The 12,542-nt window shown below is 38.8% G+C and overlaps 1 protein-coding gene across 1 annotated transcript in view; it reads right to left on the bottom strand.

Annotated features, from left to right (window-relative positions):
• Window positions 1-12,542, bottom strand: part of lrmp (lymphoid-restricted membrane protein) — a gene marked incomplete at its 5' end in the record, with an annotated part of 63,154 nt that overhangs the window by 5,022 nt on the left and 45,590 nt on the right. The window contains 11 exons of the mRNA XM_080421175.1: window positions 846-1,131; window positions 1,840-1,901; window positions 2,537-2,623; window positions 3,297-3,346; window positions 4,117-4,188; window positions 4,743-4,786; window positions 5,899-6,043; window positions 7,275-7,409; window positions 10,774-10,914; window positions 12,307-12,343; window positions 12,454-12,505. Of these exons, the coding sequence (XP_080277301.1) occupies window positions 846-1,131; window positions 1,840-1,901; window positions 2,537-2,623; window positions 3,297-3,346; window positions 4,117-4,188; window positions 4,743-4,786; window positions 5,899-6,043; window positions 7,275-7,409; window positions 10,774-10,914; window positions 12,307-12,343; window positions 12,454-12,505 (1,111 nt within the window). The remainder of the gene's footprint in view (window positions 1-845; window positions 1,132-1,839; window positions 1,902-2,536; window positions 2,624-3,296; window positions 3,347-4,116; window positions 4,189-4,742; window positions 4,787-5,898; window positions 6,044-7,274; window positions 7,410-10,773; window positions 10,915-12,306; window positions 12,344-12,453; window positions 12,506-12,542) is intronic.

Here is a 12,542-nt window from a genome sequence, read left to right as displayed (position 1 = left end):
CCCTATATACATTTCGGCCATTTGAAAGTAGCCGATCTACAAGCTCACACATCTGAATATGGGACATTCTGCATAATGAGTACTTTTACTTTTGGTACTTTAAGTACATTTTGATGTGAATACTTTTGTACTTTTACTCAAGTACATTTTTTAATTCCGGACTTTTACTTGTAACAAAGTACTTCTACGTTGCAGTATTGATACTTTTACATAAGTAAAAAAAAAATCACTTTTTCCACCACTGTTGTTGTGCAGCACAGACAAAGCATAAATTACGCTTGCAATTCACATCAGGGCCAAATTTCACATGGCAATTATTTGAACCTCTTCCTGCATATATTATACAGCAGGGGTCTTCAACGGGGGGTTCCGGGACCCCTAGGGGGTCCTCAGAGCTACTATAGAGGGTCCACCAAATCTTTGTGTGATAGGATTTAGTTTTTTTTCATCAACCACTTGAACCCTAGAATTCTTTTTCTGAGGGGAACATTAGCCGAAAATAGCCGATCTACAAGCTCTCAACGGCGTTGAGAGCTTGTAGATCGGCTATTTTTGGCAAAGAGGCTATAGGTGTAGAGGGAAAAAAGAGCAGACTAAGTAAAAAAAAAAACAATCTGAAACACAATTTTATACAATATAGAGTAGGGGGTCCCTGCTTCATCTCTCTCTCAGCTAGGGGGGTCCTTGGCCTGAAAACGTTGAAGACCCCTGTTATACAGCATGTTGAGGGACAGAATTCTTTCACTATGTGGCCTGTGTGCGTGTGTCAGGATTAAGGGCGTGCTGCGGAGCGGAGATGCAGGGTGTAGCGGTCAGGACGGACGCGATGCATGATGGTGACTAACGTCTTCAGAGGCAGAATGAGAGAGGTGAGTTTGTTGCCCAGCTCTGAGAGGCTGGACCTCCGTTTCGGTACAACAACAACCGGTTCCTCCTTCCGCTCGTCCTCCGACAGGGAGTCGCCGTGGGCCGTCCTCCTGGTGGGGGAGGAGGTGGGTGGGGAATGTTGGGGGAGGAGGACCGTAAACCATGATAACACACACGGTTTCCAGACAAGACGTACAAAACACAACATGCATGCATTACACAACCACACCCATGTTATCATACAGACCAGTGGTGGAAAAAGTACTCAAATTCTTTACTTAAGTAAAAGTACCAATACTGCAATATAGAAATACTATAGTAAATAGTAAAAGTACAAAAGTATTGGCATCAAAATGTACATAAAGTAGCAAAAGTAAAAGTACTATTTGTTTTATTATTACTGTAGTAGGCTATTTTTCTAAATAGCCTATGTATAAAATAGGGCTAAAGTGGTTAATGTATGTTTTATAATGTAATTTATATCTGAAAAGTTTTCAAATAATTCTAGTGGAGTAAAAGTACAATATTTGCCTCTGAGATGTAATGGAGTTCTAGTAAGTATTAGAAATTGGAAATACTCAAGTACAAAGACCTAAAAAACGTATTTAAGTACAGTACTTAAGTAAATGTACTTAGTTACTTTCCACCACTGATACAGTCACACACAGAACATGCACACAAGATCACACGCATGTGCACATGCATACGTAACCACACACACACACACCATTCAATCATTCCCATACACACACAAACGGTGTATGGGTATGTTTTGACATCTCAATTTATGTGACTGTGAAATGATTTTCAGATAGAGAATAGTTTTGCACAATGAACAATTACAGTAGTTAATTATATATTTATCAAAGTAAAAGTAAAAAGAGTCATTATATTATATTTGGGGAGCTTCATTAAACTCATATGCTTCCATTTTGACGTAGACTTTTGATAGACACTGGACATGCCCAAAACCTTGGACCAGGTGCACAAAACATGGCGACTGCTCGTTTGATATCATTGGCATGACCAGCGATCTTTAAGACATTGGACATGGCAGTGTGGGACACACACTGAGACAAACCCCACACAGGGCAAAGGGCCATCTTTATGCACCTAGGTTAGAGTTCTCAAATTCTGCCCGAACCCTACCCAACGTTTTCGGAGCGGGCCCAAAATCTATGCTAAATAGTCGGGCCGGGCCGAGCATCGGGTTCCGTGAAGAAAAACAAAAAACTAAACTATTACCCCCCAAAAATAAATGTCAACTTCCTCTAGCGGCCTAACGGTAAGGCCGACGGAAATGACAGTGGATGTGTTGGATGCAGCTCCAAGAAAACTCAATCGAAAATCAAGATGTTTTGGCCATTATCTCTGGAACGGAATGTCCAATCTACTCAGTTCAAAGCGTGTTGGATGCGTGACTTTGAGGACATTAAGCACATAATAATACTGACACCCTTTCGGGTTTTCGGGCCTAAAAGTATGGTAATTGTTCGGGCCGGGCCGAGCTTCGGGCCGGCCCAGTAGGGCCCAGTTAGGGCCCGGGCCTTCATTTTCAGGCCCGTTGAGAACTCTAACCTGGGTCCACTGAAATGTACTGTACGTGCAGAGTGCAGAGTGGAACATAGTGTGGTCAACATGGCTCTCCTCCTTCGGCCTCATCTCTTACCCCCTCATCAGGAGTGACGGCTCCTCCGTATCAACCCAGGCACCAGAGCTAACAAAGCGCTTTAGCGGGGGCCGCACTGTGCTCTTCCTATAGACGGCGCCATAGCACACACACAGGAGCAGACGTGAACAACAACCCCCCATCATGTCATGGTATATGCCACTTAATCCATTAAGACCGGGAACGCATCCGTGTCATTTTAAGATTTCTTTGGGCTATTCAAAAATAGCAGATATACAAGCTCATAGTAGATCTGCTATTTTTTGAAGAATCTTGAAAATGTGTGCAAATCGTGCCAATTCTGGGGGGGTCCCTGGAACAACATATTTTGAGATGGGGGGTCCGCGGCCAAATGCATATCATTTTGGCATGACATGACATGAAAAAAGTGTGAGAACCACTTATTATAGCAACATAAGTTTTTTTTTTAAACTGTTAGGATTTAGAAGACATTTGTAAAATCCCCCAGAAGCAAAGATTTTAGTTTAAAAAAATCTCTTTAAAAATAGATGCGTTCCCGGTCTTGGGTTAAAAAAAAAGAAAAAAACTGCCGCCAATTACTTCAGTCAGTAACAAGCATGTGTAGTAATACTGCTCTCGTCTTTACTTAATCAATCAATCAATCAATCTCTCTCTCTCTCATACACACAGACACACACACACACACACACACACACAACTTGAATCTTTCACACAGTACGAAGATATGACCCAGTTGGTCTTCCTACAAGCCTGTCCACACACAAAAACAAATACCTACCAGGGAGATCTACGTCTCTCTCCGTCATCTGTGGTATCCTGTGTTTTGCCCTGGAAATACAAATGTATAATGGTGAGCTGTGACCAGTAAACAAACACAGGCTTTATAAGGATCAGCTGGACAACCTTCCAACAGTGACCATTGATTTATCAATGCTGGTCTTAGTCTATGTACTGTTTGTTACAGGAATAAGGTACAGTCCATAAGGTTTGTTTCAGTTGTACTGTAGTACTAACACTGCTGAGCGTGACAACCTCAAACAAACCAAAAGATTAACCGTTTAATTTATACTTGGAGTCATGTAAAAAGAAGTTCGGACTAGGCGCCATGAAACATATTTAAACTCAGGACCTCAAAAGCTTTCAAATATAAAATGACAATTTTCAACAAAAGCTTATAATTATTTGGAGTGATGGGATTTTCATCTGCAATTAACGATTTAATAGTAATTTTGGCATTGAACATTGGAACATATATGAATACAATTTTAATTTCGGTTTTGGTTTTTAGGCTTCGTAATCACAATTTGCACCCGACAAATAACTTAAATATACCAATAAATGACATTTAATCATTTTAAACTTCCAAAAAAAAATTAATAGCGGAAATAGCTGATCTACAAGGTTACAACAGGTCACAAAGTGACGTGTTGTAAGCTTGTAGATCAGCTATTTTTGGAAAATGTTTGAAAATGTATGAACATGTTTTAAAGTGGAAACGATTATGACGATTATGCAAAGTAATTGCGATTATCTCAATTAATTGCGATTAGGCGATAATGTAATAATTGTGACAGGCCTAGTGACAGTACTGTAGTTACCATGTCAAAGTGCATGCTGCTTCCAGGGGAGCGGGGAATGGCTGCTATGGTGACCCGCCGCGTGGAGGACGACTACAGGGACAGACAAGAACAACACAACAAAACAATCATCTCTGGAGAGCATGACGATATCGGTTTGGTCGACATATCGGCCATTATTGTACTATTTTGACGACACTGGTACAGCCAATTATGCAGCTGACATGTCCCAGCTGACAGGTTTCCTGTATGTAACCACTTTAAATGTTTAAAAAAATAGCTGATCTAAAAGCACACAACATATTGTATTGTGCCACACCTTGCGAACTTGTAGATAGGTATTTGTATTTATTAAGTGGTTACATACAGTAAAATAAAGTTCAGTTTGTGCGTGTGTTTTATATTGAATGGTTTGCTTGTTCATTGTATAATTGAAGTCAAATGTTCATAATATGGAAGTTTAATATAAATGTTTTGTATCCATCAAAACATTTTTTTTTGTTTGGTTATCAAGTTAAATGTATAGGACATTTCGACAAATATCAAACATCTGTAGTCGGTGGTCTAGGACTCTCGATAGGCTCTAATAAGTATGCATCAAATTTCAAGCTAGAACAGTTGAATGCAATCTAGAATCCATGCCACACCTTGTAGTACTGTGATGGAGACGGCTTCTTCCCCCGGAAGTCATCTGGAGAAGAGGAGCAAACATTTGTACAGGATGTAAGTCTGTACAGTATACGGAGGTACTCTTAACCAGTGGTGAAAAAGTACTCAAATGTTTTACATAAGTAAAAGTATCAATACTGCAATGTGTTACAAGCAAAAGTTCGGAATTCAAAAACTTACTTGAGTAAAGTATTGGCATCAAAATGTGCTTAAAAGTACCAAAAGTAAAAGTACACATAATGCAGAAAGAATGTCCCATTTCAAGTTTTCAAATGTATAAAAATCTTTTGAAAATAGCCGATCTACAAGCTCACAGCTCAGCTCAAGCGTCGCATCAAATGGCCGACATGTATATAGTTACTGTATGTTTTGTAATAATCAAAATCTACAAAGTAACTAAAGTTAAAATACAATATTTGTCTCTGAGATGTAGTGGAATAGTAAGTAAAAGTACTGGAAACTGGAAACACTCCAGTAAAGTAAAAATACATCAAACTTTTACTTAAAGTTATACAATGCAGAATCCCAAATAACGATTTTTAGCAACCTCTGCTGGTCACTACCGTCACTGCATACAATTTCCGTAATCCTCGATTACCCAGAATTCCATTCGTTTTCACCGGAAGCCGGAAGCGTTTCAAAAAGCGATCTTTTAATTGTTTTATACTATCTACGGATCGTTTCTCTTAGCCAGTGGAGCATTAGTTACCATGAGCTGTGCTTTCTTTTTCTGTTCTTTTTCGATCTTCAAATCCTACATTCTCTTAACATCAGCGTGAGGTTCCTTTTTGCTATTACCGCGGTAGTTCCTGGCCAAACAGGAAACCGTTGCGGTAGTTCCTGGGGACGTCGGCCACGACGTCATGACGTTGGCCAGGAACGTCATTTCCCCGGGAATGTCCCCCCAGTCCACTTTCAATAGAAAATATATAAATAAAAGGCTTCCGGGGGTGAAATTCATGGAGTGGGTGTTGTGAAACTTTTGCCACTGACAAAAGATATACAATTTAACTTTAGTTTTGTTGAAAACGTTACCTAGTATTACTTTAAGTACGGTACTTAGTTACTTTCCACCACTGATACTACGACATATTACAGTATGTCTGTACTGTATGCATGTGAGGCAGCCTTTACCTTGACTGTGTGAACCGAAGGACCTCTCGCTCTGCATGAGCGTCTCTCTGAGCTCCAGCAGCTCGGCGTGTTCCTTGGTGTACATCCTCCTCAGGTTGTCCACGTGTGTGATCATCACCTCCACCGCCTTTCCAATACGACTCTCCTGAGGATCAAACAACAACAACAACATGCTGTAGGTTAGAACTGTCACCATTACACATTTAAGTTGACCATTAATTGTCATACAAATAATTGTGATTAACGATGTAATTGTATTTTTGGCATTGAACATTGGAACATTATGAATAAAATGTTCAGATTGCCTTTAAGGCTTCATAATAAAAAAAATATATATACAGGTAGTTCAATTTACAAAGAAATTACTGACATTTAATAATTGTAGACTTTAAAAAAAAACGGACGGACATAGCTGATCTACAAGCTTACAACGCGTCACAAAGTAAAAAAAAACACCTAAATATACAAAGAAATTACTTTTTTTACTTTTATACTTTCAAAAAATAAAAAAATTGTGTGACGCGTTGTAAGCTTGTAGATCTGCTATTTCTGCTTTGTTCTTGTTGACGATTATGCTAAATAATTGTGATTATCTCAAATAATTGCGATTAAACGATTATGAAATAATTGTGACACGCCTACTGTAGGTCAGTTTCATCACCTCCACCCACTTCCCAATACAAACACTGAGGGAAAGAAATCTATGGCACATTTCCATGAGGTTTATACCAAAAATGCTGTACATCTGCCTGAAACATCAAAAACCCAGATGTTCCTATATAGTCTCCAAAACTATTTTGTATGCAAATGTCATGTTTGCCTTTTGCAAGGGAATGTTTCATTCTCCCCCATGAATGTACGTTTTTTCATTTTGTACCAATACATACAGTTAGGCCTGTCACAATTATTACATCACCACAATTATTTGATATAGTCGCAATTATTTTTGCAAAGTCATCATAATCGTGTTGGAAAATGTTCATACTGTACATTTTGAAGATGTTTCAGAAATAGTGGAAATAGCAGATCTACAAGCTCGCATCGGTGAGCTTGTAGATCGGCTATTTCCACTATTTTTTAACAGATTTGGAGTATAAAATATAAAATATGGCCATAATATGAGGCATTATAGATTGTTCGTACATTCATTTTGTTTGTGTATTTAAGTTTTTTGTCATAAGCAAAATGTCATAATCTTGACAGCCCTACAGTACAGTACAATACACCCACACAGTCCCACCTGGTGAATAGAGGCACAAACAGTAGGTGAACACATACAGTATAATTCACAGACATACAGTACTAAGCACATACATCAACATAGAGTAGGTACATACTGTACATAAACATACAGTTCACCCACACCCAGTCCCTACCTGGTGAATGGCTCCAAGCATCTCCGATCGGCTGGACACCCTGGTCATGGACTGGATGAGTATGTCCAGGTTCTTCTTGAGTCTCTGGATGATCTCCATGGACTGGTTATCGTCTTCACACAGAGGGGTCAATGCCTGGAATATGAGAGTGAGTGAGAGAGAGAGAGAGAGAGAGAGAGCATTACTTAACTAGAACAGGTTTGTCTGTATGTACGCATGCATCCTATGCATGTCATGGGATCATAATGGATATACACTTTCTGTGACCAGTTGAAAAGGTAAGGAAAACGTGCATTTTTGGCGAGAGATGGTATATTCACATGCTGTTAGTAGGCCATGGGCGGTCGCGGTTGGATAGTTTTTTCTCTGGGCGACACAACTGATACCGTTTGTGTTTACACAAACGGTATCAGTTGCCGGTATCAATCGGACGGTATCAATCGGACAAGCGATCATAATGGATATACATTTTCAGAAATAAATCTGGCAGTGAATGAGTTAACAGCAAAAAGTACAGAGGTGCAGTTATACAATAATGCTAAAAGGATAATACAAAAAACCCTGGAAGACTTGTTTCCATTGTGTTCCTGTGTGTGGACTAATAAAACTCAAGTAAGCAGAACTCATAAATCATAGTTGATAATCTGTCTTACACCAACTTCGTTCTTGTGAAGCAATTTTGCTACCATTTCCATTTGTACAAAGGAGACATAGACCATCATAAACAGTTTGTCAATAAGGAGACTGTGCCATCATTATTTGTCTTGTACAGGGCAGCTTTGCAGCTGCAATGTGATTTGTGCAGCTTTGTTCACAAACACAATTAATAACTTGCCATTGATAGCTAAAGATTGGACAGTTGTTTATTGGGCGGATTTCAGGAAGAATACCAACAAAGAGCCATAATGGACGTCTTTCACTACCGTACGGGAAATGTCAAACAGGAAGTTTCTTTGACTTTACGGTCACAACCAGACCGGTTCTATCCAAGAGCGATTTCTATCAGCTGTGAATCATTTTGCATGTGTATTGGCGCTTGTACAGGTTTATAAAAGTCATTCTTTCTAGCTTGCCTACATTCATTCCACCTCAGCAGTTATCTTTGTGTTTAGGCGCACGCACGGATGAAACTCGCTCAAGCGTGCAAGCCAGAACACCAAGCATGTTACCAGTGGTGTAAAGTAACTAAGTACATGTACTCAAGTACTGCACTTAAGTACAAGTTTGAGGAATTTTTACTTTACTGGAGTATTTTTAATTTTCAATACTTTTACTTCTACTCCACTACATCTCAGAGACAAATATGGTACTTTTACTCCACTACAATTATTTGAAAACTTTAGTTACTAGTTACTTTGCAGATATTTGCAGATATAAATTATTACATAATAAAACATTAAACACTTTAGCCCCATTTTATACCTAGGCTATTTGAAAATAGCCGATCTACAAGATCTGGTAGATCTGCTATTTTCAAACATTTTAGTATTTTACTTTTGGTACTTTAAGTACATTTTGATACCAATACTTTAGTACTTTTACTCAAGTACATTTTTTATTCCAGACTTTTACTTGTAACGGAGTACTTCTACATTTACTTCTACACTTCTGCAGGATTGATACTTTTACTTAAAGGACAACTTTGTTTTTTAACAACCAAGGTTTATGTTTTAGATAGTAATTAAAGTAAATAAAAGATGTGTTATTTTTTTTAAATTTACAGCTTTCTATAGTTTTAGCAATTTTCGCAATCTTTCTTACAGTGGGCGGGGGCATTCTGTCCGGTGGCTAAATATGTCTTTTTTTACACAATAACCCAGCGTTTCCTTTATTATTATTTACAGTAGCTTTTCTAGCCCCCAATAACTCACATCTGGCCATCAAAGACCACAGGACCTTTTTTATTGTGTAAAAAAGGCATATTTAGCCACCGGACAGAATGCCCCCGCCCACTGTAAAAAAAGATTGCGAAAAAAAAAACTATAGAAAGCAGTAAATGAAAAAAAAATAACACTCATCTTTTATTTACTTTAATTACAAGCTAAAATATAAACCTTGGTTGTAAAAAAACTAAGTTGTCCTTTAAGTGAAACATTTGAGTACTTTTTCCACCACTGCTTGCCAAGGATAAAACAAGGAACTGATACACAGCTTGCAGTTTGTGATTACAATGAATTCTTGTCAACAGGTAAAACTCAACTGGTGAAATACACCTCCCACGATAATAGGCAAACATTATGCATCCTAATTATGAGCCGTCAACTGAAGTCTGATTCAACCCAAATCTACATTTGCTGTTGCAATAAAGATTCCATTCACAGTGCTACTTCAGAGAGCAAAAAAAAAAAAACTATCCGTTACATACAGTATGCAGACTGCAAGATATTGATTACCTGTGGCTGAAGTGAGTAAAAATGTTACGTCAGGGTGTTTAAATCTGGTTCCTGATAACATGGTTACACATACTGTATGTCCATTCAGTCAATACCGTTGAACTGTTTTCAAAGCTACAAGCCAGGCATATTTTAATGAATAAAATTGTATTAAGGCCGACTTGTTGCACCACCATCTGTAGCTTGACTAGAGTTCTCAAATTCTGCCTGAACCCGACCCCACGTTTTCGGGCCGGGCCCAAAATCTATGCTAATTAGTTGGGGCCGGGCCAAAAAAAAAAAAAAAAAAAAAATCTATTACCCCCCAAAAAAAATTTTCAACTGCCCCTAACGGTAAGGCCGACAGAAATGGCAGTGGATGAGTTAGATGCAGCTCAAAGTGAACTTTACTCGGGGATCTAGTTTGTTGCCGGCCGCCCGTCCTAGGCCGTGTTATTAAAGAAATACAGGCAACAATGGCCAAAACTCAAAAAACTTTCGGTGCTCGAAACTCAGCGAAAGTGGCCGATTTCAAGATGTTTTGGCCATTATCTCTGGGACGGAAGGTCCGATCTGCTCAGTTCAAAGCTTGTTGCATGTGTGACTTTTTCTTTTTTTCCAATTAAATTTTATTAACTCATTCACTGCCTGAACTATTTCTGGCCGCGTTTGCCCACTGAAAGAGATTTTTTATTGAAAAAAAAAAAAAGTACTCAGGAGCCGAGATACAGAATTTTTAAGTTTTAAGTTAACAAGGAAGTGGATAGGAGTCTAGATCTTCGAAGAATCATATCTCCTTGGTCTTTGGGTCAAAAAAATAAATTAAAAAAAATACGTTTTTTACGTTCTTGGCAGAATTGGTAATTGGAAATAATTACGTTTTTTACGTTCTATGCAGGGAATTAGTTAAGTTTTCAAGAACAAAACACATAAGACTTTGAGGACATTAAACACATAATGTTACTGACATAATGACCTTTTCGGGTTTTCGGGCCTAAAGGTATGGTAATTGTTCGGGCCGGGCCGAGCCGAGCCTCGGGCCGGCCCAGTAGGGCCCGTTAGAACTCTAGATTGGACATTGTTGCAATCTCTTCCCACAAAAACCCCCTGTCCAAACACACACTGACCTGCAGTAAGCCCTGACAGCTGGAGATCTCCTTGCGGACATTCTCCTCAGCCAGGTCACGGGACCTCTCCTCTAGACGCAGCCTCTTCTCCAGGGTGAACATGTCACACTTGAAGCCCAGCGACAGACGCTGGAACTCCGTCTGAACCAAAAACAAAACAAAACAAAGAAGACATTCTGTAAATGTCAGCCATTGTTGTAAGCATACACAGTACAGTAACGATGGAATTATATTGCGCCGCTAGCTGTAAACATGAACAAATGCCAGAGGACGAGGTAGTGTTGATTTTGTCGACTAAAACTATGACGAAAAATGTTCGTCGACTACCTTTTTTCGATGACAAAAGCGTAATAAAAACTAAGCTATGATGACTAAAACTAAGACTAAATATATGGACAATTTCGTCAACAAATACAAACTAGACTAAAATGTTAGTGAGGGACTAGTGGAGAAGAGATCCAGTAGAACTAAAAGACAAGTCATTGTATGTTTGGTTGCGCTCGGGTGTTGCGCTGTGAAAATATTTTCAGCATGCAACCAAGTGTAAAATCAGCCATTACGACGCCATCAAGGCGTCGACTAAATCAACTGTAGATTTAGTCGACTATAATCTGATGATATTTAGTCGACTAAAACTAGACAGAAACTAAAACATTACAGATTACTGAAATATGACTAAGACTAAATGGAATTTGATAAAAAAAAACGATTGACTAAAACTGAAATCGAAATTTGCTTGAAATGAACCAAGACTGCTACATCACTACACTGCTAAATCACTCAAGTCTGTGATTTTCATTGCTTGGATTAACCCATTCAATCCAGGAACGCATCCGTGTCATTTTCGATTTCTTTGGCTATTCAAAAAAATTTGCAGATCTGCTATTTTTGAAAAATCGTGAACATTTTGTGCAAATCTTTGAATATGTTTTTTTTTTAAAGCAAATTTTTTTTAACTCATGTTACAACTTCTGGGGAGTCCCTGGAACAAAATACAAAGATTTGCATACATTTTCAGGATAAAATAAAAATAGCAGATCTACCATGAGCTATGAGCTTGTATAGCTGCTATTTTTGAATAGCCAAAGAAATCTGAAAATGACACGGGATTCGTTCCCGGCCTTAATGGGTTAACCACTTTCCACCTGTCATCTCTATTTTGGGCATGCCATTGATTTTTTTTACAAAAAATGACAATTTAATGAAAACAGCCTAATCTACAAGCTCACAACGGGTCACATCGCAGCGCATAGGCAGACACAAGGCAGCAGGCAGATGACACACTGTAGTGGTGAAAATGTGATAGTGAACACCAGATGGCGATGCCGGGCAGGCATACTTTCCACTATAATTGTATTGCCCTTTTTGCTGCCTTAAATTTAAAAAAGCTAGATTTGGCTAAATATACATGACAAAATATCATTTCAAAAGTGCATCGATTGGTCTATGTGCTTAAATGAAACTACACACACACACACACACACACACACACACACACACGTTGGGCGAGGAAACTCAAAATGAAATGCATACCTTACATACCTCAATCTCCTTGTCATTGACCGACAAGCTGCAGAGAGAGAGACAGAGAACATGTTTTGACAGGAGCATAGATACAATCTGTATGTATTTTCTAAAATCAATTAGTCTGAATAAAACCAGGAAAGTTTCTTCAGTTACCCATTCTTGTCATCTCTGTCACTGCCGGCGTCAGAAATCACAGACGTCTCGACTACACAAAGAGATGATGGACAGGTTTAGCAAGGTCA

Source organism: Gymnoscopelus braueri (genome assembly GCF_963280865.1).
Source record: "Gymnoscopelus braueri genome assembly, chromosome: 23".
Lineage (NCBI taxonomy): Eukaryota > Metazoa > Chordata > Actinopteri > Myctophiformes > Myctophidae > Gymnoscopelus > Gymnoscopelus braueri.
This window is presented reverse-complemented; position numbering and strand designations above follow the sequence as displayed.